Here is a 25,615-nt window from a genome sequence, read left to right as displayed (position 1 = left end):
GATTCGTCTTTAAGAATTTTGCAACAAATAAGATAATCAAACAATTTATAATTTGTAAAACTTGCTTATAAAATTTCATTTATTTTATTATCAAAGTTATTATTGTGTTATATAGGAAAATTTATTAATACCGATAATTTATGATGGGAAATTTCACTAATAGTATTAGTTCAGTTATAAAACAGTTACAGTTACAGTTCAATAAATATGTGAAATTTTTCATGATTATTATATGTTATTATATTATTATTGCTTATATTACTTTTATACTCATACTTATATTTATATTATTTTATTATATTATATTATTTTATACTTATATTTGTATTTATTTATTAAAATTTTGTTTTCAATTTGTTGAGTTTTTAACATTTTTGAATGTTACATATATAATTTTTATTATTCTCTATACTAATGCTTATATAAATTGATTTTTAAACGACTTGAATGTTAATAAGAATTGAAAGATATACATGATAAAATTACAATACTAAACTTAACCATTATTGTACATTAGCTGAGAGGAAATCTCCTCTCTGATATTGCATAATGTAACAGTATTATATTTTATTCAGCTTAATTTTAATTTTATTAGCATTAATATTTAATTTCTATCAGAATAAAATTAAGAAATTTATAAATAATAGATTTTGTAATTAAACATTATAGATTTTCTATATAAATGTAATTTTTATGAAAGCAAAATCTTTTAATTTTTTTAATTTGAACTGCTAACCATTTTTAGATTTGTATTGCATAACTTTGAAATATATATTACAAAATTTCCGTATTTTTATTGTATTACGTGCATGTGAATTTTATTAAGCTGATGCGCATTCGTAAAAATCCCCACCAAATGTATTACACTTTACAGTGCACTGGTTATCATTTCAACCATTATTTCATGTGTATCCGATCCTCCATTTAAATGAATTATTTGAAATTAAATATGTTTTTAAAATAATATTCATAAACACAGTGAATAAGTAAAGCATTTGCTTAAAATTTGTTGTGTTCATAGAAATAGCATTTTAATTCTTATAAAATAAATAAAACCTTTAAGTCTACGTTCATTATTGAGGCCATATATTGAGGTCAGGAGTGCTGCATTTAACGAAAGACCCCCAACTGCGTTTTCTATCACAAAACAAGGACATCAAGGACGTTATAATACATATTTGTTTGTTACCACTGTTATGGTTCTACACAAGTACTTATAATTTTTCTTGCCTATATCATTCCTACTTTTCCTTTGATTTATACATCCTTCCATTTTATGATCTTTTTCTATCTTACTTTTGACACTACTTATTTATCTCTCTTGCGCCTATTTCCTTTATGTTCTCTCTTTCTATTTCACGACATTTCCACTCCTTGTCTATCTCTCTTAATCTTTCCTGTTCTGTCGAATCGAACTAGCCTCCCTTCCTGCGAATTTACGTAGATATTTCTACTTGTGAACGGTTCCAACCTTCAGGATGCAAGCTATCAAATGTGTTGTCGTAGGAGACGGGTGAGTATTTTAATACCTACTCTAATGTTTTGTGATATGTTTGCCTTTTCCTGTTTTCGATCCACATTATTTGATCTAAAGAATCATCGAAGTACCCCTTGGCGATTGGTTTTTCCTGATCAAGAACTATTTAAAAGCTTAGTACCACACCCGTTATGCTTTTTAATATGTATTCTCTTTTCTTTTTTTTTTTCTTTTTTTTTAAAGCAAATCAGAATATCTTAATTTAAAATTATCAACTTTTAGATAATTTATCGCCTCGAGGTATTACTTTTCTCCGTGTTTTCCTCTTTTTTTCCTTTTTTCGTCTTCGTTAAAACTTCATTCGAATTTATATTATTTTATGACTTTTATTCTGATAACGTAAAAATTGTTTACTCATGTTCCATTTATAATTAACCTTTTCATTATCAGAATTTCTGCACAGTCAATTTAATTATCTCTAACTGATTAATTTCTACAGAGCAGTAGGTAAAACATGTCTCCTCATAAGCTACACTACCAATGCTTTCCCTGGAGAATATATTCCAACTGTATTTGACAATTATTCCGCAAATGTTATGGTGGATGGTAAACCAATAAATCTTGGTTTATGGGACACAGCAGGCCAAGAAGATTATGACAGATTAAGACCATTGTCTTACCCACAGACAGATGTTTTTCTGATCTGCTTTTCTCTTGTTAACCCCGCCAGTTTTGAAAATGTTCGTGCTAAATGGTATCCAGAAGTACGCCATCATTGTCCAGCTACTCCAATTATTTTAGTAGGGACTAAACTAGATTTACGTGAAGACAAAGAGACTATTGAGCGGTTAAAAGATAAAAAACTTGCACCTATTACATATCCTCAGGCATGTATTTGTTTAATTTATTAACTAAACTATCCTCTTACTGTTACTCTATATTTATAATAATTTAATAACATAACAACTTTGAATTAAATTACGTTTAGGGTTTGTCCATGGCAAAAGAGATTGGTGCTGTAAAATATTTAGAATGTTCTGCTCTTACTCAGAAAGGTTTGAAAACAGTATTTGATGAAGCAATTCGCGCAGTATTGTGTCCTGTTCTCCAAGTGAAACCAAAACGCAGATGTTTCCTTCTATAATATTAAATGTCCAACGACGGTGGAGCATGTGCAAATGTACTACCCCTCCTCCGATCGGACTTGATTGCAGCAGGACATCTAACTTTGATTAAAAAACCCCGTTGTACGGTCCATCTCTCTACAAGCATCTGCCATGAAAGCGCACAAATCAATTTATATAATGCGTATAAAAAGATAAAGAAGAAAATATATGCAATTTAAGTGTTTTGGACATTAGCTGAATGTTCTGATGAGAGAAAGGAAGCCAAATGAAAACTGAACTGATAATGTACAGTATATTAGAGTGTGTTATTAATATTAGTTATTACATACGAATTATAAGAAATTAAACATTATGTATGTGCGTTTGTGAGCGCACTAGATACTAATCAATTTAATAGAAGAGCTGAACCATTTTATGTAAATTTGCATTGTATATTTTAGATTAAAAATGTAATCATACAATTTTGTCATTTTTAAATTTTTGGTATATAAAGAGATTGATACAGTAAAAACATTAAAGTAAAAAATATTTGAATATGAACATTACATATTAATGGGAGTTGTTTTTAATCTTTAAATAAATTGAATTTTCCAGCTAATAATTTAAGTGAAACTAATCATAAATTATATCTTTCATTGTAAATATACAATTGCAAGTATGTAACATGAAATGATTTTCATCTTTAACTAAATTGGTTGATATTACTATATACATACCATGGAATAAGATAATCATGTAAGTTTTAGAAATGAGCGATACAAGTGTGATTTCAATTCTCTACCTCTCCTGTATTTTCATGTTGTTGCAATTTTGCTGTAATTCATACGCACAACATGGCTAAAAGAATAAAAATATCAGAGGTAGAAGAAAATGGTACGTGTGTATGAATGTTTAAGAGTGCATACGAAAGCCAAGAGAGAAAGACAGAAGAAGGAATTATTCTATAACAAATAATTGTACATAAATGGTAAAAGTCCAAACTGTATTCCTATCATTATCATTTTACATGTATAAGCTGCTGAATCTAAATCGGACGTTACTTGTTTTTTATATATATATTATAAATATATATAAAGTGGGGCTGGACCGAGATCTATTTCAATCGTCGCAGATCCACTGACCTGTGCAATCTATCCGGGGAATGGGGATTCAGTCCATAAAAATATCATAGATACTGTAACTAAATATGCTTTATTAAATGGGTGTTTATTAAATTTTTCTATTTATTTATTATGCCGTTGTGTCAAAGAACGTATCAATTAATATAGATATTTGTTCCGGAGTGTATTTTATATATTTAGCTGGGTTCTTGGAGAATGATATCCCCCGATACTTATTATGAAAATTCATATAAAGAGGAACAATAGCTTGTTGAAGCTCTTTTCGTAATTCTTCTCGTAATCGAGCATCAGGTACGGAATAAGAACGTTGACATTTTGCAACTTCTTCTAATTCTCTTGTAAATCCCAAAAATTTCTCTTTCAAAGCTTTTGCTGCTGGTTCTGTGAAAATAATAAAAATCCTAAATCTTCATTCTTAACATCTTTCTGTTTATATGTTACACAATTGATATATATCATTAAAACCTCCATAGTTATATTAAATAATTTCGTGTATTTTAATTTTACGTAATTCATTATTTAGTTAATGTTATATTCAAAATAAATATTATTACAAGAACATTTCTTTTTTATTTAGTGTTATAAATTTAGTGTTTTCTAAATTGTCAAAATACAAACCTGGTTCATCGAAGGGCTGTTCAAGATAAGCGCGCGCTTTTGCAAAGGTAGTAGAAACGTAGTTAGCCTTATCACGCAACAGGAGATCGTGATATGTTTGTTCTGCGCTAGGTTCTGCTAATAATAAAAGTTCCATCAAGGAACTACGACGTAAAGCATTTATAACATGATTATGATTGTTTAAACGAAACAAAGCTCTTAATGCAATGTCCGAATATGAAGTATCACTTTTACTCACGAGCACCAAATTCAATTGTGCTAATACCTTTTCTAAAAATAAAAAATAATATTAATAAGTTTTATAATATTTTCATAACGTGTCCAAAAATAAGGAAATAGTGATACCAACTAATGTAAGTGCCAAGAACAATTCTATACATATTTTCTGTTTGTTTTATAGATGTTGCACCTTCCATATCAGCACTACGTCTTAGCACAGCTCCTGCTGTATCTGCATATTCTGCTAATTGTTCCAAGAAAACTAAAACATTGCTTGTACTTTCTGCTACAGTACCGTCTTTAGGTAAAATTGAACTAGATTCATTTCTGACACTTTCTGCAAAATCTTCCAATGCTTTTGCCCCCTATATTGTTAAATTATGTAGTATGTAATTTAAAATAAAATTTTCATTATACAATCGTATTGCGTTACAACATACAGTTATGTTTAGAGTATTAAGCACAGAAGTAAATTTTGATCTAAGGGCGTAATCGCAGCCCTCAACAGTACGTTCCAAGTCTGGTTTTAATTCTCCAAGATGTTTTAAAATTGGAAAGATTACTAGCACTGCAGAAAAATCACGCCGTACGATACATCTCTTAGCACGAGTTGCTATACTCTCTCCATCATGAGCTACAAGATCCATAGCTTCGCGTACTGTAGCCTCTAATACTTGTGCTTGTAGACTAATCGGTAAAATTTTAGCAACTAGTGACCGTTCCGCTTGCATAAGTTTATGAAGACCAACCGTTAACAGCAAGTAATTTTCCATTTCTTGTTCATCTGGTGCTGTATCCTCTACAGAATGTCCAGATAACTGTGGTGGTGGCTTCCTAGATGCAGTTAAAGACAATCCCAAACCAGTAGTCTGAGAAGCTTTTAGCAACATTCTACTAGCTTTTTTTTCTAAAGCATGCTGTAATCTTTTAGAAGCTCTTTTGCCACTATTTTCTTGAATTCCCAGTGAATGTCTGTTCCCAAATTTTGTTTTCTACAAATAGCAATATAACTAGCATTAAATTGTAAATAATCAATTAATTATGATCAAAAGAATATTTTATTAAGTTTCTTACTGGTAAAGGACTTCCTGCATGCGTACTGCCACCACTAGCACTCCTTTGATGTTCTTTTAACAACTGTAAAGATCTTAAAACAATAGCAGAACGTACAGATGCATAAATTTTTACATGTTTACGGTGTCCCCTCTCCTCCAACCATGCAGCAATTTTAAGTAAATCTCCTAAAATACTTTCTGGTAATTGACAAAGGGATTGAGGGGCATCCTCACCACTAGTATCTTCGTCTGATCCGATTAAATCCAAAAGAACGATTGGAAGAATTGGTTTACTTTGTCTAGTTAAAATATCATGAAATTCTGCATATAAAGCATCTAAACCAACAACAAACAAACTTGTTACATTTTCTAATTCTACAGAGCTTGGATTATTTTTTTGAAAATAACGTTGAGCATTGTAAAGACGATTCATTGCTTCCAAAAAATTATCTAGTCCTCCAGATCCTCCTGGACCAGCTCTCACTGTAGCTTCTACTTCTTGACAGACCCCATAGTACCCAATAGCATGATCTAAAGCATTTAACGTCATTTCTATATCTGTAAAGACAAAATAAACAAAATTACGCTATTACATGACAAATTACAGATTTGAAATATTTATATGATTAACATTAAAACGTTCAGATATACTGATTGAACTAAATATTATGAATTAGATACAATACTATTTAATTAATTTGTCATTTGCTGAAAATGTCCCAATAAAAAAGCTATAGCAACAAAATCTGACTGTCAAAGTGTCAATATATATTAATTGCATTTAGTTTATAATAATATACTTTGTTGTTGCGCTTGAAGGTTCCCTGTTTCATTGTAAACAGGAAGTATAGTTCGACGCAATGTAGCAAGACGTTGTTCTAAAGAAGATAGAATTCCTACAACATTACTGGTTAATTTCCTGCTTCGTTCTTCTGCTTCTTTCAATGCTTCTAAAGAAGCAATTTCTGCTTCTAATTTACATTGTATTTCAAACCTTCGTTCAGAAGTATCTGCTCTTGTAGTGTGCATTATTTTATCTGAAAATAGTACGATACATATGTGTAACAGAAATCGGGAAATATTTTAAATTCTTTGAATAGTTAGTGTCACTTTATTCGCTATGTAAAACACGTATATTAAAAATATTTGTATAAAATTACGATGTAATGTCATTGCTATTTTAATATTGTATGTTATATTATGATATAACCTTTTTTCATTACATTATTGCTATTGTACCTTTATAATCGATCGATTAGATATCAAATAATTATTAAAGATTTTCTATATATTCATGAATACAAAGAGATACAACATTGTGATGCAACTACTGATATAAAAATGCCCTATTCAAATGAAAAGTTTTATTACTATAATTTTGAAATCTCAGAAAATACTGCTAAAATATATGACTGCTTGCTATTGTAATGTACTCTGTGTGATTAAACAAGCTAAATAAATTGCAAAAATACATGAATTAAATATTTGATTTATTCAGTGTATTAATAAGAAGTACTATATCATATTAGTATATTAGATACGACAGGAACCTAACATAAACAAACAGTAACTCAAATTTAAAAAGAAGTTAAAATAACACACTATTACGCTTTTAACAAAAAAATAAATATTTTAATGAATTGACAAGAATTAAGATCATAAAAATTTAATCCTAGCTTTTTCAGCTCTAGAACTATTGAAAAAACGTAATAAAAATTTCGATTTATTATGGCTATTTGTTAATAAGTTGGTACTTCTGAAATTAAGCAGCTGTTCAAGAAGTAGTATGTAATCGACAAAGAGACGAAACATAAGAATTAGATCGAATTCGACTTGATCTTGATACATTGATACCATACTTTACATTCGAATTAATAAGTTAACAGCATATCGTTAATAGGATTATAGAAATACTAACACATAAATAAATAAGGAATAATCTAATTTATAGTATTAGATATAGTAATTCAATATAGATGTTTAATCTATTATCGTATTTTTGCATGTTATAAGGTATTTACATTAAATATTCTATGTCATTATTAAGCATTATGAGCGATATACAAGTATAAGTGACTGAGATCTGTGTGACCTTTATTTACATAAGATAATAAAGATACTTTCTCCTATACTTTTAAAGAAACAAGTTACAGATTATATATTCATTTGATTTTTAGAAGCATTTACAATATGGACAAACCTGTATCTTCAGATATTGTACTCATTGCGGGCAATTCCCATCCAGAATTGGCTAATCTTATTGCCAAGTACGTTTTCACAAATATACATGTATATTTATAATCATTCATTACTCCAATTATAATTGCTTTGCTTTATTAGTCGATTAGGTGTTAAACATGGAGGATGTTCTGTGTATCATAAATCAAACCGTGAAACTATGGTTGAAATTGGAGATTCTGTGCGTAGCAAAGACCTCTATATTATTCAAACGGGAACAAAAGATGTAAACAATAACATAATGGAACTTTTGATTATGGCATATGCATGCAAAACTTCTTCTGCAAAGAATATTGTCGGCGTAATTCCATATTTGCCTTATTCTAAGCAATGCAAAATGCGTAAACGAGGTTGTATAGTTTCTAAATTATTAGCAAAGATGCTCTGTAAGAGTGGTTTAACACATATAATTACAATGGATTTGCACCAGAAGGAAATACAGGGATTTTTTGATGTACCAGTGGATAATTTGCGTGCTAGTCCCTTTTTATTACAATATATTCAAGAATCTGTGCGTAAATAATATTAGTAAAACTGATTATCATAGAATTTTATGACTTAACTTCGAATTTTATTTTATTAGATACCAGATTATCACAATTCAGTGATAGTTGCAAGAAATCCTGGTAGTGCAAAAAAAGCAACTAGCTATGCAGAAAGATTACGTTTAGGAATAGCAGTCATTCATGGAGAACAACGAGAGGCAGAGTCAGATATGAATGACGGACGTTATTCTCCACCTGCATTGGCCTCACGAACAATGGAAGTTGGCGTTGGTGTGCCAATGCATCCTGCAAAAGAAAAGCCTCCGATTAATGTAGTGGGGGATGTAGGCGGACGCATAGCTATTATGGTGGTATGTATGTTTAAATGTAAAAATTAAATAAAACGGGACAATTTATTAAAAATTTGTACATTTGATACATTACACTTACATTGTGTTACATTACAGTAAATTTCTACATTATTATGCATTGTTATATTTCAGGATGATATGATAGATGATGTTCAATCATATGTAGCTGCAGCAGAAGTTCTTAAAGAAAGAGGAGCATATAAAATTTATGTTCTAGCTACGCATGGACTTTTAAGTTCTGATGCACCAAGATTAATAGAAGAATCTCCAATTGATGAGGTAGTATAATATTTAACAGCTTATTTAAAACGACATAAGTTATGTGAAGCAGTTTGTAAGCGAATCATTTCACTGACATTTACTTGATCTTAAATAGCTTTGTGAAGATCATGATTATGTTTTCAAATGGACATGTAGATTTGTATTGTATATTTTTAGCTGATATTAGAATACAGATTTCCGTTTGACGATTCAAGGTCGTCATAAGGTTAGATAAATATCAGCATGGCTCCTTGATATACTATAGTTTTCATCTGACATACTTTTACGTGACTTTTGTATCTGTCGAGATATTTAATTGTTTCCATTTAAATTGAATATGTGCATAAATGCATGTATATACAGGGTGTCCCATCTGATGACATAGTTTGATCTCATCCCTCTTAATGGTAAAGGAAAGAGTAGGTCATTCCGTTTAAAAAACTTTACTATTAAGATCTCAGAAGATCTTGAGATGAACTTCATTCTTATAGTCTAATTTCCTCCTTGAGATATAATAATTTTCTCTCGAAACATTTTTTCTTTTTGCACCGTGACAAATGAGAGAGTAATTAAGGGTGGCAGAGTTAGGTGGCACTGTATATATGTATATATATGTATTTAAGTTTTTTCTTAAAGTTGAATCTATAATTAGATATTATTTTTAGGTCGTTGTTACAAATACTGTTCCTCATGACGTCCAAAAGATGCAGTGTCCAAAAATAAAAACTGTTGATATCAGTATTTTGCTGGCAGAGGCTATTAGGCGTATTCATAATAAAGAATCCATGTCATACTTGTTTAAAAATGTCTCTTTGGAAGATTAAAAATTACAATGAGATAATATCTTTCAAACATACTGACAGTTTCCATATCTGAGGACCATATGCAAAACATATCTATTAAATTTTGTCTATTACTTTATTTTATGAAGAATTAATCATGCTAGTCCTGTTTTATATAGATACACACGCGCGCGCGCACACACACACACACACACACATTTGAATTGCTTGACAATTTCTATACATTTAAGTTTCTGTATATCTGAACTGATAACTGATAAACTTACATAAAATAGATTGCAAGATTTTGGTTTTAGTTGTATATGCGAGTTTTGGTTGTATATATTTTGACTTAGAAAATTTGTACTATTGCTCACCTAACAAACAATAACTACATTTGAAGATGTGGGGATCATAAATATACGTATTACGCTAATATATGAAATAATAATATAAATTTAACAGAAAATAGAATAACACTTTTTCTTTCCTTTAACTAATTTGAATGCAATTATTATATACATAATTGGTGAACACATTCGAATTAAAACAAATGGATCAATAAAAATGTTGCTATGACAATAGATCAACTATAGCTTCAAAATCCGCTGCTTCTAAATTGTTTGAAATTTTAAAAATATTTTAAGCTTTGTCAGAATGTCTGTGGAAACTGCAAATAATGAATTTACTAGAATTTGTGTTATGTTACAATCGGAAGTAAAAAAGCGACGGATACAAGGTTTGAAGGAAGTTTTCACATTGTTAGAATTACAGCAATCTGAGAATGAAATCGTAAAATTATGGGATATTATAAATAAATATCTGTTGAGAATTTTAAATGATTCTGTAGAAGAATGTCGTGATCGAACACTGGAGATTATCAAGTTATTTATAATTAATTTAGCACCGAATGATAAGTATATTATGTATTTACTCCCAATTTTATCCAAAAGATTAGGTTCTTCTGAGCAAATAGAGACTTCAGAAGAAGTTCGACTGAAGTGTATTACGTTATTAAAAATAATAGTACTGAAATACGAAAACTTATTAGCATTATACATTGATGATTTAACAAAAATCTTAGTACAAAGTCTAGCAGACAATTATCCACTTGTTAAAAGAGAAAGCTGTGATTGTGTATCTGAATTTGCAAAGAATTTGTCAAGATATTTCTACGCACAATCGCAAAACTTTGTAAAACCAATTCTAAATAACTTTACACACCAACATCATAGAATTAGAATCGCTTCTGTTAAAACAATAGGAGATTTAATCCAATACGGAAATAGTAAATCTATAGAAGAAGTAGCTACACCAATGGCAGAAAGGTTGTTTGATCAGAATGGTCTTGTTAGAAAAGGTATTTCATTATTTTTATTCTTTATTTAAACAAATTATATTTAATATCATTGTACTGTTTCATAGCTGTAATAGAAGTAGCAGGTTATTGGCATCTAAACCTAAAAGATCGATATAACTGGTGGCATAAAATTCTTCCACTACTATTAACGGGTCTACATGATGAATTAGAAGAAATTAGACAAAAAGCTGGCAACTTTTGGGATGCTGCGGGACAATTGTATGTAGAAGAAAACCAGAATGATGAAAAATTGAAAAACAAACTGGATTTTCTTACCAAAGATCGTCATCATTACCCTAATGGTATGTTTAGTTAACAAATTGCTATAAAATATTATTTATGTCGTTATAAATCTCTTGCAGTTATTAGACCAAACTTAGGATGCCGTGTAATAGCACAACAATGCTTCAGTAAATTGATAAATGGAATTTGTTTGGAATTAGGAGATTGGATTGCAGACATACGAGTACGATCTGCACAATTACTTTGTGTATTTATTTTAAACATAGAAGAAGATATAATACAGCATATTGGAAAACTCTTGCCTCCTATGTATCGGTAAATGTATTAGTATTAAAATAATGCATTATCAAATTAATCTTTAACTAATCATACTGTTGACTAATAATTATTTATTAGAGCTTGTAATGATGAAGATAACAGAGTTGTGGAAAATGTAGAAAGAGCTGCAGAATATTTAGGATATTTTGTATCTCCAAAAATTTATTGTCATTTGATAATCCCTACTATTGAAGACACTCCATCTGTAGGTCATTTAAAAGTATTTTCTGCAGTTTTAAAAGGTAGTGAACAATGTATGCTTCTTCCATTATTGGAAGATATTGGAAAATTCTTACAACAATCACGTATCTGTCAAAGTAAAAAAGGAGCATATCAAAAAGAAATACTTTCTTGTTGTTCTTCTTTACTTTTAGTATGCAAAATGGTTTGTTTTATAAATATCTACATCATTAATTTTATTATTTCTTGCGCTAATATATTAAACAAATTTTAGGATTGCAAACTTATATCAAAGGAATTATTTATAATAATATTCACTGTTTTGTCTATGACACAAGAAAACTTGATAAATTTGAAAGCACAAGAATTACTAAGTATACTTGCTAGCATTAATTCACTTGATAATGTTGAAGAGTTATATCATAAATACATTGGCCAATTATTTTCAACATTTTCTGACTATAAATCATGGTCAATTCATGATCCAGAATCTCAAATTTTTTGTGCATGTTTAACTTATGCTAAGCAAATTTTTGCTTATAATATGAACATTATTTTACCAGTTTTAAAGCAAACTCTGACGGATGATGCAGATCCTGAATTGAGACTGAAACATTTTATTTTATTATCAGAATATTTTAATCAAGGATCTTCAAATGAGATTATGGATATGAAATTTTCTAGTCAATTTTTGAAAGATTGTATACTTCCTGGATTGATTTGGACAGCAGGAAGAACTGCTGAAGCTATACGTACTGCTGCAGTAACTTGTTTATGTTCGTTTTTAAATAAATATGAAAAAGACTCTGTTATGGAGAGAATTACAAATCATGGCGAAGAAAATATTTGTTTAATATTTGATCAAATAATTCCTGTTTTAATTAGTCTTGCAGATGATAATTCTAAAACAAGTAGATTTTATTCTTTGCAAGCTATGTATTTAATAATGTGTATCCGGAAGCAGTTTGATCACCTCGCGGAAGAATACATACATAAAATATATCCAATACTTTTGAAAAGACTTGATGACGGATGTGATGATGTTAGAGTAATATCATTAGAAGCTCTAACAGAAGTTTGGAGCGCAATACCTAAGGATTATGACATACAGTTTAATAAAGGACATGTAGATACTTTGTATACCACAATTATCATATATTTGGATGATCCAGACAGCAAATTTCAAAATATTGCATTAGGTAATAACGTTTAATATAATATTTATGTAAATTGTAATATAATTGTCATATATAAAGTACTTATCTTTTAGATAAATTAAAGGTATTAGCCAAAGTGCATCCAGAATTATTATATCAGAAACTTCAGAAATGTAAGACAAATTTTAGAAATCGAAGGGATATGGAAACATTAATAGAACACTGTCAATTTATTTTAACCAATAAATAAAATTGATGACCGTCAATTTCTATTAACCAATGAGTAAAATTGATAGTTATTATGTACGAATAATATTCTATTCAGTGACAATATTTCTTGTATAATGTATATGTATATTTATTGTAAACAAAAATTAATTAATTTATTCAAAATAAATTTCATAAGCAGAATTTAAAATATCGTCTCATTTCAAGGTTATCTTAATTTCTGGCAATTTTTTTTAACAATTAACGTGAAAATATAACAACTGTTTGATACAAATACCCACAAAGAATCTACTTCTTTATTTTTTTCAATAAATTAATGTCTAAAAATGAATATGTATATATAAAAACGTGGGAAGACGATCTATAGATTTAAAGAATATACGGACATACACAATTTAGGAAATTTGTAATATATTTAAATGACCAAGAGATTAAAATAAACATACATATTAACTAAATCGAAGGATCTCATAAGATGATAACATAAATAAACTATTCCTTTTTGGACAAGAAATAATACAGGAACCTATGCAAGGAAAAGTTAACCTTAAAAAAGTATTAAAACAGGAAGTACCCGCCCTTTTGAAGTCGCCATATTGTCCATGTCTTCCGCTTTCAGAGGCGAATCACAAAGGGGTGGCAAACAGGATTAAGAAATTGCCAATAATTCTGTCCAAGTTTTCATTTCAAGCTTCATCTTATTATTTTATAATTGTGGTAAGCGTACCATTTGAACATTATATTTCTTCTAGTTGAAAAGTACTTTTTATGAATTTTTTTTTCGTTCGTAAGTCTGTTCAAACATTTTTTATCTTTCTGTCACTTTCTTATCTCAATAATTCACACATTTATTTTATAATGGAATAATTACTTAATATTTCTTAGTAATATAAAAATATTGAAGAAATACATAACATGAATAATTTGTACTGAATTTTTAATTTGAATCATCTAAAAATATTCTGTAGAAGCATATCTATATGGTTATATCTGTACGTCATAAATATATATCTGCACTGATGTTCGAATTTCAAAAATTGGTTAATGATTAAATGCAATGTTACGTTTATTGCTGTTAGAAGTGTCAGATTCATTACCGATCAATTATTAAACAAGATTAGTAACCAACTTTTCCATTATTCTCATAATCCAGTAACCGCTTAGCCTGTGAAGTTCTGTTGTCAAATAAGTGAAATATTTATCAGGATCCGTGATGTAAAATTTCTCATAAAATACTTGGGATATTCTCATGTGACTTATAATATTTAAGTTTATAGTATTTAAGCTATTAATAAAATATGTTTTTGTCACAGTAAACATGTCAGAACCTAATACCGATCACATTGACTCCGTAGAAGAAGAATTAGAAGTGGAATCTAACTACAAACCCCCACCAGAAAAAACAATAGAACAAATCCTAGAAACAGATAAAGAAGATGAAAGTTTACGCAAATATAAAGAAACTCTTTTGGGAGAAGCAAAGTCTGGAGGTGTTGTTGTAGGTGCGCATTTCATTAAATATTTAAAATAAATTACCTAAAAGAGAAGATAAATAAAAGGTATGATGCTCTAAAATTTTATAGATCCAAATGATCCCAGGAAGGTAATAGTAAAGAAGTTAGCGCTGTGCGTAGCAGATCGGCCAGATATGGAATTAGATTTAACAGGTGACCTTTCTCAGTTAAAGAAACAGACATTTGTAATAAAAGAAGGTGTTAGCTACAGAATCAGGATTGACTTTATTGTTCAACGTGAAATTGTGCATGGCCTAAAATATGTTCAAAAAACTTATCGTCTTGGAATGCCAGGTAAAATTTTCATTAAAGATAAAATATTAGTTATATCTTAACTTTCTTTTTTATTGCTAACTTAAAATTTTTAATTATGTCTAATTTAGATTACTAAATTAATATTAAACCATTATATTTCATTTTTGTTCAATGCTTTCTGCTTTAGGTGTCACAGGTATTTTTAAAACAAAGTATTGACAGTACCGTATGTATGGCTTAACATGTTTAATATTCATTTGCCTTGTTATCCTTTCAGTGGATAAGATGATGCATATGGTGGGTTCTTATCCTCCAAAAACGGAAATTCAATCATATACAACACCAACGGAGGATGCACCAGCTGGAGTAATGGCACGTGGTTCTTATAGTGTAAGCTCTTTGTTTACTGATGATGACAAACACGAACACCTAAAGTGGGAATGGTCATTTGAAATTAAGAAAGACTGGAAAGAGTAAGCTCCCTTTTATAATGGGAAGCCCTACAACGATCGCAATTAAAATAAAAATGCCAAAAGGGACTCTAATTTTTATAGATATTCAGTCATACTGCGATGCCATAACTGTATTTTTTAAGTAATAAGAGAAAGAGTAACATTGATATTTATTTAGATACTTTTCCTAAATCATAAACCTTCAAAGTGAACAATTGAGTACATGAATATATGCATACATAAACGCACATACTAAGATATGTATATGTGTATATATATTTACATAAACATATGTATATGTATGTATACACATACATAGTGAATCACGTAGGTACTATTTTATAATCATTTAAATTGTGTATATCAGTCAGTATTTAATTGCCTTTATATTGCGGTTATTCATATATTCCTCTTAATTTTTCCAATTAAGATCAGTGTAAGATTCTTTAGTATTATATTGTTAACACATTTTGCTAAAGTTTACTGTCTTGATTCAAACCCCTCAATAGTATATTTTAACTAACGGTTGAATGACAAAAACATGCTATTATTTCAAATACTTTGTTTCAAATACTTTTAGTATTCAAAGCTTGGAAATATCTTAAAGTTCAAGAATATAAATATATATCAAATTAATATACACACACATTATTAATGTAGAAAATTTAAATGGTGCGCTTCAAATATTTCTTTATGTCATATACATATATACATTATTACTTTTTATTATATCGTATTAGACTTAAATTGTTTTGAAATATGGAAAAATTTCCCACATAATGTGACATTTTTATAGTCCTTCGTGCGTCAAATTTAAACTATTAATTAATTTTTTTTGTTTTAATAAGAATTTACAATATGAAATAATAATTGTTTTATAAAACAATTTTTTTTAGAAACAGTTTTATAATGTACATTAATAGAAATTGCAATATGTATTGCAATTGTAATTCCAAACTGCAATAAAAATAAAAATATAAATTGCTTCTCAGTTACAGCTTAGAAAAGGCAAGTTACAAGCAGAAATTATTTTTTTGCTGATTTTCTTTGCTGTGCATGATGTGTAATAAATAGTGTATGCATTTAACGCGAGTCCCTATGTGTAGAACAATATCAAGTTTCAACTAGAGGGACTAAAAGTTTGTTATTAAAAAGTGTTATTTTAATATATTATTCATTTTTTTTTTTTCTACATTTTAGAAATAATAGTTTATTAGAATTGCTTCTCTACTTTATTCATTAACAGTACCACGCTAATAATGTCACACAGCAGTAAAATATTAAAAAACAAATGAAAAACAAAACAATTTTAAAAGTTAAAAAGTTGATTCTATTTAAGAATGCACCGAAAATGTATTTAATACTGTTCATGATTCTAAAGCTGGACACATGTTAACCTATAATTTTAAGGTTATACTACGTATACAATAAAACCGTAACTAGCTGCAGTAAAAATAAATGTTAGTAAATTATTTGCAATTATTATTTTATGCTCCGCTTTTGTTATATTTTTACTATATTCAATTAATATATATTTTATTTAAATAAAGCATGGCAAAAGATATTTTGTTATAATAAACTAATGTGATGGTTTTATGATGTTAAATATTTAGAATGTCCATAAATGTATAGATCGTAACATCTTTCGATTAATATTTTATAAATATTTGAAAAATAAAAATTTTGATTCATTTACAATGACCATGTAACATTTTTGTATTGAAAAATAATTATGTTTTATCTATAAGTGCGAGAATGTAATAAATATACATGTTAGTAAAAAATAATCGTCCTTGCAATTATGTATTTTGTGAAGTAATCTAATATCAGATTTTCTAAATGTAACTTTCCATGTACCAAAAACAGTTTTTCTTAATTAATGCTAGTTTTATGTATAAAAATAAAAGGTCATTGATTTATTTATATTCTATTTTGTTAACTAACTATATGTAACTTCTTTTGAGTTGATAATCATATAACCTAAGATAAAATAATCTAATTTTTTTATATATATATATACATGTGTAATATGTTTATAAATATTGACTTTAATCTTCAATAATTATGATCAGTTTTTGGAAATAAAAAATTGAGCAAAGTTTAATTATAAACTGTAGTAGCAAATATAATGAAAGCAATGAAATTTTACGATTTTAGTATATTATAAATCAATCCATGAAATGTAAATTTCTTACTACTATGAATCAATTTTTACTTCCACCATTAGATGGTACTATACTTAATATTTTTGCCTGAATGATAGGTGAGAGGTTATTGCGTATAATTTATTTTATGTGTCTCATCAGTATTAAAAGAATTGCACTTTGAAGTATTTGCCAATTTAAATAATTTATTTGTATAATGTATCAAATACATTGGAGTAAAGATGAATTCTTCTATCCTTCTATCCTTTCGTTGTGGTTGTTCTGAAACAAATCTTTCTTTAATGTTAATGGATTTTTTTTTACAAAATTTCTGAATTTAAAATTTAAAAAGGAACACTTTGAAACGACACCGACCATTTTTCACTTTTACATTTGGCACGACTGTTTTTATTTTATACGAGACATGGAAATGCTATTCTTTCCTTCAATGCTTGTTACTTTTTGAAAATTAGGAGAACCGAAAATGGCCACAGACCACAGACAACACTAATTACACAACTGGTCTAAGCAAGATGAGAAAGATCTTCTTGACAAAACAAAGAAAATCACACCACCAAATTCACGATCAACTTCACGAGAAAACTTGTGTTCAACCCATACGACCAAGTTAAGTCACAGCATGCATCTCCCTTTCTTTTTTTTCTTTTCTCTCTCTCTCTCTCTTTTTCTCTTTCTTTTTTTTTTTTTTTTTTTTTAAAGCAATATAATTAAAACTTTCCTACGTAATGATTGTTTTCTTTTGATACCACTGAAACTAACTAAGTATTTCTTCTTGTAAAATTTCCATTCCCTATTAAATAGGTCGTTACATCTTTAAATGCCACTGAAATTATTAATGCATTCTTCCCGTTAAAAATCATTTACATTTCTAATGCAACAATCTTTACTTTCATTTGACGCCACTGAAACTTTGGTAGGTAAAGTAGGAATAATGAACGCATTGACTCAGCGTAATAGTCATCTATTTGTTGTTCCGACACTATAGTATTATTGAACCACTGCACCTTTGGTTGCGCCATGCTATAACGCACTTTTAAAATAGTACTTTAAAAGAGCGTCACAGTGTTGGTCGCCAAGCACAAACACTTGGATTATTATTTTTTTTTTTTTTTACATTTCACTGTACACGTTCTGCTTTTTTTCTTCTATGCTTTTCAAATATTCATCACCAAACACTGTCTTTTTAGATTCTGTCCTGTTTCACTGGAAGAAAAGCACATAGAGCTATTTAGGTATACTGTCCTTTCACTTTCATTAAGTTCACTTTTCAAAACACGTTCGCACAATTCACTTACATAAGTGTTGGATGTATATATCACACGGATAATTCTACATAGTCATAAAATGCAGCTTTACAATTAACTAGACTTAATTACTGTATCAAATATAGCTTCAACCAGACCTTTCATATTTCACCTTTATCTTCATTAAGACTCGTATTGTAAAAGAAGATTCATCATGAAATTTTGAAAACAAAATATTTTTTAAAAGATTTCGCTTGAATATGAAAGAACTGTATGTGTGTGTGCGCGCGCGCGCGTGTGTAGATGTGTGTGTGCGTGTGTGTGTGTGTATATATATATATATATGCGCAGATTATACGATTATAATACAAATTAAATCTATGTCTCTTACGAATTATTTATGATAATTAAAATAACTTAATTAAGCGTTTCCTCAGAACTTAATGAACTCTGAATTGCTTTAATGTTAAACGCTATGAATACTTTTCTAAATAAAAAGAAAAATTAAGAGTATATATATATACGTAATAGCTGAAAATATTGTAATAAAAATTAATCAATATATTTGATTGAAAATTAAAATAACATTCTGTATAGAATTGTTACCATTATTATTACTTTAATATTGTTATTAATATAACTTAAATTTTCCTTGCAATTCAGATTCATAATAATTTCATTTCTTTTTATGCATATACAGGCTTGTACGTCTAGTAACCTTTCGATGTCCCTAAACATTCATAATTAAAAGAAAAAGAGTACGAAAGGAATTGTTTACATTGATCTAATTGATCTAATATTTTCTTATAATGTAATAGATACCTGAATTTATATTTTGAAATTTCTTTCACAATCCAAACTATCGTATGTATCATTTTACATAACATTTATTAATAAAATTGCTTATTTAAAAAATTTGTATCATGTATGTTTACTCTGAATATTTTTGATACTTTGTTTCAATACCTTTTGTTTAAGCTTTCCTTCTCCCTCATTTTTTTTTCTTTTTTTTTAATACAAAATTTCAATCTATATTATATAATGTACAATTTTTAACAAATATTTTTTGTCGATGTAAATATGGTGATTTATGAGAACAGAGATCATAAGACAGATTCATATTATAAATTTTCTAAAATTTTGCACATTTCAAATATAAAGTATTTCTTTAAAAGACTGTAACTCATTTTTAATATGAGAAATGGTACTAAACACTCCAGCCAGTATATACATGTATCCATTCTAGTTTGTGATCATCGAGGAAACTTAAGCACTACCCCCCTTAACAACGACGATTACCAGATGATCCTCCTTAAGTCCCTCTTCACTGAGGCTTGGACAGGTTCGTTTTAATAGTTCTGTAGAGAATGTACAAGGTGGAAATGCATAAAGCACCCCAGTTCCCTCTGTATCTTTGTTAAGCAATGAAATGACACCAGCTGCTTCCTTTTGTTTTAAATATGATACTAAGTTGCGTAAGGGCCTGGTTTGAACATTAGCATCATCTGTAGATATAACTGTACTTGAACCAGCCAGTCCTAGGAAAATAGCATGTGAACTAGAAGTTTGAATTCTCTTTGACACATCATCTAATTTTGGTTGATCTAAACGTAATCTTTGTGTAATTCTCAACATATGTTTTCCATCTTCATCTTTCATCAAGGCCTCGATTATTTCTGTGTCACCATCAGTTAAATGGAACTTAGCTGGAAATAGAGAATTCTTTAAGATTAGTGCTCCTTGCCATATTGCTATTGATTTCCTTGCCACTTCGGGCAATGTTCGAGAAGTAGACAGCATTCCACTACGAGTATTCTCTGAATCGGAATCAGAGTCAATTTGCCTTCTACGAGGAGATCTTGATCTTGATCTATCTACACCAGGTTCTCTCGATAAAGATCGACGTAAGCTTCTTGGTGTTTCATACTCTAATTCTGGAGGCGGTCTGCGGCTAGACCAATCGGCTTCTTCTCTCATATAATTTTCTGGATAAGTCCCGCGATAACCCCCTCTTCCTCCGCCCCTTCTTTCATGCCAAGGTGCAGATCCCCTACCTCGGAATCCTCTTGGTCCATAACCAAAATCACTATCTGGCCCGTAAGGATCGTAAGGAGGTTCATAATCTACTGGTCTTGGTCTAAATTCTCCACTTTCTTCTGGGTAGGGTCTTGGTTTATATCCAAATCCAGGAGTCACATCTGCAAAATCGACTCTCAGCCTCCTATCTGGACCACCTAGAGGAAATCCTCTCATTTCTTTTACAGCAGCCTGTGCTGCATCAATTGAATCATATAAGATATAAGCATTACTATCGCCTTTGATATAATCAATCTTTTTTATTGCCCCAAATCGATCAAATTCTCTTTCTAGCTGTGGTACAGAAGTCCATGGTCCTAAACCACCAACCCAAATTCTTGTGGTAGGTGTAGCTTTCCCATATCCAATTTTACATTGGAATTTTCCTATATATTGTCCAGAGAGTTCAACTTTACATCTATGTGCCATATCCAATGTCTGAAATCTGACAAAAGCATAAGCATTTCCTGTACCTGGTGGAGGTCTTTTAATATCAATATCATCAACGATTCCATATTTACTAAAGATACGTCTTAATTCGTCTTCTGTAATGTTGATCTCTAAGTTCCCTGCGAAAAGTGTTCTTGTCGCTAGTGGGTCATCTTCTGGAGAAACATGATGTAAATAATTGGGAAATTTATCTTTTTTATTCTCCACGCGTTCAAATCCATGAACTGGATGTCGAATCATCATATGCCTTGGAGGGCCATAATGATGAGGTGGACCAGGATGAACGTGGGGTGGGCCATGATGAATTGGTGGTCGAACAAATTCATGATGAGGAGGAGGGATTGCCTCACGCCTCATTTCTCTGTGCGGTGGAGGCAAACCAACTGGAGGTCCATAAACTCTTTCATATCTTTCTAAAGGTCTATGTCTATCTGTTGGACCAGGACTTCTGGCATAGTATCTTTCATAATCAGGGGGCGTGATCGATCTTGGACGTCGGTAGGTATCAGGTCTTTCATAAACTGGTTCAACAAGTGCTACCTTGTCATACATAATGATTCTTGGTTTTGCATGCTTTGCATCTCTAGCATCTTCTGAACTTCTGAAGCAAACATATGCGACACGTTCATCTAATTCATGAGAAATTCTAATAGAAAAATCTCCGAACTTCTTATATTCTCTATAAAGAGTATCTTTTATCACTTCGTCACTTGCTTTTGGGTGAATTGAACTGATACAAAGCACTTTATAACTATATGGACGCTCTGGTGGTAATTCTCTGGGTGCTCTTAAATAATCATCTCTATGGGAGCTTGATTCTACGTAACGTGCATGAGAGGAGGCACGCGTTGGAGGACTGGGACTTCTTGCACCTCTACTACGTCGGCGAATTCTTTCAGGAGTTATTCGCTCATCACTGGAATCATCATATCTGCAAATTAATTAAAACAGTTCTATTATAATTGAAATACTTTTTGTTATATCGTAAAAAACAAAAAATTTCAACAATTTACTATATACATATGTACTTGTTACCTCTAGGTAATGTTATATACCATCTCTAAGTCTATATATCTAAGTATCTATTCTAGTAAAGAAATATAAAGTAAAATAATACACACTTCGTATAAATTTCTAAAAATAGAGTTTAGTATATTATGAAAAATTTTTACCGTCCCATCGATGATCTACTTCTCTTGACGCGCGGAGGAGTGTCACGACTAGAGCTCCTTTTCATATTGTTGCGGATTTTAACCGTGATCTTATGTCGATCGTCACGCGGAATCCCAATCATCAACGCTGTTTAACACGGCAGAGCCGAACAAATGGCGAAGGAAAAACAAAGGAACAATAATTACAGAAAGATTACTCGGCTTGAATCAAGCCGTCATTCACGAAGTCTTTATCCTCCTCAATGAGCACAAAATGGCGACTTTCCTCTTTCCTTACTTAACTTCCGGAATTTCCTAGTAAGCTAAAAGGAATTCCATAGAAATTTAATCAAATATTTAAGCTCTGCATTTCTTCAAATCTCTTAATCTCTTTTAACTCGGTTTATTCTTTCCAAATTATATTTGTTTTGATTTCTCTCTCTCTCTCTCTCTCTTTCTCTGTTTCTATATATATATATATATATATATATGCTACTACTTGCATGTAAAAACTATTGATTCGCAAATTGATGTGCAAGTAGTACGTTTCCGTCGACGAAACGAGATGATCCGCTCAACATGTATTGAAGAAACAGCTACGCGCTTTTCTTTCTAGAGGGCACTTCAAACATATCAGTAGTTTTACTATTTCACGAGAGAGTGCATTCTATAAGAAATTTGATTGGTTGTATAAAATATGGAATAGATAATTTTATTTTTTTCTATTCTATATTATTTTGGAAATAAGTAGAAATAAATGAATTCAAATCGCGTATCTATATCGTTATAAAGATGTTATAGTTTCGAATTTGAAAAAAGATTTTTACTCGTTTAAGGGGTAATTCTTTTTCATAAATGTTAATGCTATAAGTAGTAAGTAATTTATTGCATTATCCGTACATTTGAATGTTTTCTGGTACAATATATAACACATTTTAATGCGCTATAAATAAAAAAAAGATTAATAAAATATATGATATAATTGTTTTACATTCTAAGTAAATATATTTTGACGCAATTGTCCTTAAAAATATGTGAAAGGTGCGAGATTATTTAAGGTCGTTTGATAATAATTTCTGACAGTATGAAAATATTGTGCATCAATTCATCTATATATTATTGCTAATTCTGCATAGGTTTTATATGAATCTAATCTGACTTAGTTTTGCTAAGATTATTATTGAATTATTAAAGACTTCCGAATAAGAAATATTCTTAAGCATTTTTTTTTCATTTTGGAATTTTGCAAGTAGAAAGTTTTGTAAGAATGATTTGTAAACTATGATCTATTAATTGTAAAGAGTGTATAAATATTATGCGTAAAGATCACCATTGGAAGATGAGGTGCATCGATCGGCACATCATTAAGAAATGTTATTGCATTTTAAAAAAATATAGTTTACATGGTTTACATCTCCACTTATAAAGAAAAGCTAATAACATCAAATAGTACCTCCTTCAGTTCCATTCAATATTTGTTTGAAAAGTTTTTCTATACAGTGATGGACAAAATACAATGAAAACAAAAAGATTTTACCTTAAAATTCAAGCTGCAGGACAATTTTTCACTGAACGTTTCTTACAAATGTCCACCGACCTGAAGTTGTATCGATCTTTATACATAATATTTATACATTCTGTGTATATTTATAAAAGGTTCGGAAAAACCCAACATAAAAGTTTTCAAGAAAATGTAGAAGATGACATGACAAATAAGGGAATTGTATTAAATATATGAGAAGTACATAAAGAAAACAAGGTCAATTTCTTACGCCTTTATAAAAAGAGAAAGGTAATAAATATATTATATACATTTGTAACACACTTGAATTACTTAAAAAATGGAATTAGGTATCGATTGATTATAGTTATGATTAATTATAACAGTTTATTTTTTCTTTCTATCATAAACTGTTGTACTTTTCTGTCGAACTCTTGTCTGTTAAATTTATATTCTTGCGCTATGTCTGGCATTAAAGGATCATCAGGATTTGGATTTCCCAATAGACATTTTACAGCATCCAGAAGATTTTTTATTCCGATAGTTGGATTCCAGTTACCTTTCGGTGGCATGTTTAAAAGATCCATACAAATTCGGCCATTATTATCAATATTTGGATGATAAATAGGTGTTTGAAATGTAATCCTTGGAGGTTCAAATGGATATTGTTCAGAAATATCTATGGACAATTGAAAAACGTGTCCACTATATGGGCTTCCAATTGGTCCAATAATTGTTGCAACAAGGTTTTCAAAATTTTCAGACCGTGGATAACAAGAAATACCTTCGACAGGATTTTGACTAAGTTTTTCAAATTCACGTTTTAATCTGATAGATTTCTGCATTATGCCACCATTAATAGGAATAAGCAGATCTCTGAATGTAAGTTAAACAATAAGCTAAATATAATTTAATCTAAACAAACAAAAGAGACAATATAACGTTAATTTAAAATAAAACTATTATTATATAATTGTTGTCTATTTGTAATTGTAATACGTAAGTATTACACAAATAAAATTTTCAATTGTCGAATGACCTTTTTGTTTCTTGTGTTGATAGCATTATTATAATTAATCGATAATGCTTCCCTTCTTTTTTCAAAATTACATTTCTCTGAATAACGAATAAATTAATTGTATGTACCTGAATCAATTATTATTTGTACCTTTTGCCCAATTTTTTATCATTACTTCATTATCTTATATATTGACTTAATACATTCTACTTGCACATACTCTTTACCCGTTCAAATTAAATTCAAATTTTATCTTCCGATTGCTTTAGATATAATTATATCGTACTAATTTTTCATAAAGTTACCTGTTAATGTAACATAACTTTTGCTTAAAAATTATGAACGTTGAATTGTTTTCAAACTAGTTGTAAATAGATGTATCTTTCAAATATTGCGAGTACTCGGTCTAACAGATCCAGCTGGAAAAGGTAACTAAAATTACGTAGTCAAAATCTAGGGGAAAATCTGAGATGTTATAAAATAGTACATATATATTTTCTCGAAGATTAAGTGGAAAGTGAAATGTCGAAAATATAGCTGTGTCGTTTA

The 25,615-nt window shown here is 29.6% G+C and overlaps 7 protein-coding genes and 1 long non-coding RNA gene across 17 annotated transcripts; 4 read left to right on the top strand and 4 right to left on the bottom strand.

The window, feature by feature from the left end:
- Positions 1–864: 864 nt before the first annotated feature.
- On the top strand, positions 865–3,818 carry LOC100744787 (ras-related protein Rac1). Its single transcript, XM_003493274.4, has 3 exons — positions 865–1,513; positions 1,977–2,364; positions 2,466–3,818. The coding sequence occupies exons 1-3, from the start codon at positions 1,479–1,481 to the stop codon at positions 2,619–2,621; spliced, it is 579 nt and encodes a 192-aa protein (XP_003493322.1). The 5' UTR covers positions 865–1,478; the 3' UTR covers positions 2,622–3,818.
- Positions 3,777–6,963, bottom strand: LOC100744588 (exocyst complex component 7). Of its 3 annotated transcripts, none has more exons than XM_012391426.3 (7): positions 6,857–6,963; positions 6,418–6,654; positions 5,637–6,175; positions 5,003–5,554; positions 4,693–4,927; positions 4,344–4,613; positions 3,777–4,106 (listed from the first exon to the last, which is right to left on the bottom strand). In XM_012391426.3, the coding sequence occupies exons 2-7, from the start codon at positions 6,644–6,646 to the stop codon at positions 3,835–3,837; spliced, it is 2,097 nt and encodes a 698-aa protein (XP_012246849.1). In that variant the 5' UTR covers positions 6,647–6,654; positions 6,857–6,963; the 3' UTR covers positions 3,777–3,834. The 3 variants fall into 3 exon arrangements, with proteins under 3 accessions (XP_012246849.1, XP_012246848.1, XP_033179486.1); XM_012391425.3 differs by having other exon boundaries at positions 6,828–6,951; XM_033323595.1 differs by lacking the exon at positions 6,857–6,963 and adding an exon at positions 6,778–6,805.
- Positions 6,964–7,314: 351 nt separating this feature from the next.
- Positions 7,315–10,076, top strand: LOC100747261 (phosphoribosyl pyrophosphate synthase-associated protein 2). 2 transcript variants are annotated; one of them, XM_033323596.1, is made up of 6 exons: positions 7,315–7,401; positions 7,795–7,884; positions 7,958–8,366; positions 8,439–8,711; positions 8,844–8,990; positions 9,638–10,076. In XM_033323596.1, exons 2-6 carry the CDS (start codon positions 7,808–7,810, stop codon positions 9,794–9,796), a joined length of 1,065 nt encoding a protein of 354 aa, XP_033179487.1. In that variant the 5' UTR covers positions 7,315–7,401; positions 7,795–7,807; the 3' UTR covers positions 9,797–10,076. The 2 variants fall into 2 exon arrangements, with proteins under 2 accessions (XP_033179487.1, XP_003493426.1); XM_003493378.4 differs by having other exon boundaries at positions 7,381–7,630.
- A 146-nt stretch (positions 10,077–10,222) lies between these two features.
- On the top strand, positions 10,223–13,397 carry LOC100741079 (dynein assembly factor 5, axonemal). Of its 2 annotated transcripts, none has more exons than XM_033323594.1 (6): positions 10,223–11,114; positions 11,189–11,416; positions 11,477–11,672; positions 11,754–12,060; positions 12,130–13,054; positions 13,126–13,397. In XM_033323594.1, exons 1-6 carry the CDS (start codon positions 10,412–10,414, stop codon positions 13,260–13,262), a joined length of 2,496 nt encoding a protein of 831 aa, XP_033179485.1. In that variant the 5' UTR covers positions 10,223–10,411; the 3' UTR covers positions 13,263–13,397. The 2 variants fall into 2 exon arrangements, with proteins under 2 accessions (XP_033179485.1, XP_024226800.1); XM_024371032.2 differs by having other exon boundaries at positions 11,180–11,416; positions 13,126–13,395.
- A 191-nt stretch (positions 13,398–13,588) lies between these two features.
- Positions 13,589–15,637, top strand: LOC105681499 (rho GDP-dissociation inhibitor 2). Of its 3 annotated transcripts, none has more exons than XM_024371035.2 (5): positions 13,589–13,957; positions 14,554–14,742; positions 14,824–15,048; positions 15,197–15,205; positions 15,287–15,637. In XM_024371035.2, exons 2-5 carry the CDS (start codon positions 14,559–14,561, stop codon positions 15,484–15,486), a joined length of 618 nt encoding a protein of 205 aa, XP_024226803.1. In that variant the 5' UTR covers positions 13,589–13,957; positions 14,554–14,558; the 3' UTR covers positions 15,487–15,637. The 3 variants fall into 3 exon arrangements, with proteins under 3 accessions (XP_024226803.1, XP_012246914.1, XP_033179488.1); XM_033323597.1 differs by lacking the exon at positions 13,589–13,957 and adding an exon at positions 14,215–14,232; XM_012391491.3 differs by lacking the exon at positions 15,197–15,205.
- LOC117152318 lies at positions 15,185–18,757 on the bottom strand. The gene is made up of 2 exons (XR_004462668.1): positions 17,657–18,757; positions 15,185–15,438 (listed from the first exon to the last, which is right to left on the bottom strand). It is a non-coding gene; the product is annotated as an uncharacterized LOC117152318 (long non-coding RNA).
- Positions 18,758–19,528: 771 nt separating this feature from the next.
- Positions 19,529–23,013, bottom strand: LOC100747141 (RNA-binding protein spenito). The gene is made up of 2 exons (XM_003493377.4): positions 22,569–23,013; positions 19,529–22,327 (listed from the first exon to the last, which is right to left on the bottom strand). Exons 1-2 carry the CDS (start codon positions 22,688–22,690, stop codon positions 20,137–20,139), a joined length of 2,313 nt encoding a protein of 770 aa, XP_003493425.1. The 5' UTR covers positions 22,691–23,013; the 3' UTR covers positions 19,529–20,136.
- Positions 23,014–24,248: 1,235 nt separating this feature from the next.
- On the bottom strand, positions 24,249–25,598 carry LOC100740962 (ubiquitin-conjugating enzyme E2 T-like). Of its 4 annotated transcripts, none has more exons than XM_012391506.3 (2): positions 25,195–25,598; positions 24,249–24,901 (listed from the first exon to the last, which is right to left on the bottom strand). In XM_012391506.3, exon 2 carries the CDS (start codon positions 24,891–24,893, stop codon positions 24,426–24,428), a length of 468 nt encoding a protein of 155 aa, XP_012246929.1. In that variant the 5' UTR covers positions 24,894–24,901; positions 25,195–25,598; the 3' UTR covers positions 24,249–24,425. The 4 variants fall into 4 exon arrangements, with proteins under 4 accessions (XP_012246929.1, XP_003493372.1, XP_012246930.1 ...); XM_003493324.4 differs by having other exon boundaries at positions 24,249–24,963; positions 25,372–25,597; XM_012391507.3 differs by having other exon boundaries at positions 25,372–25,597.
- Between the last annotated feature and the right edge of the window lie 17 nt (positions 25,599–25,615).

The sequence above is a fragment of the Bombus impatiens genome, unplaced genomic scaffold, assembly GCF_000188095.3.
Source record: "Bombus impatiens unplaced genomic scaffold, BIMP_2.2 scf_1079, whole genome shotgun sequence".
In the NCBI taxonomy this organism is placed as follows: Eukaryota; Metazoa; Arthropoda; class Insecta; order Hymenoptera; family Apidae; genus Bombus; species Bombus impatiens.
Note: the sequence above shows the minus strand (reverse complement) of the source record. Positions and strands in the feature narration are given on the sequence as shown.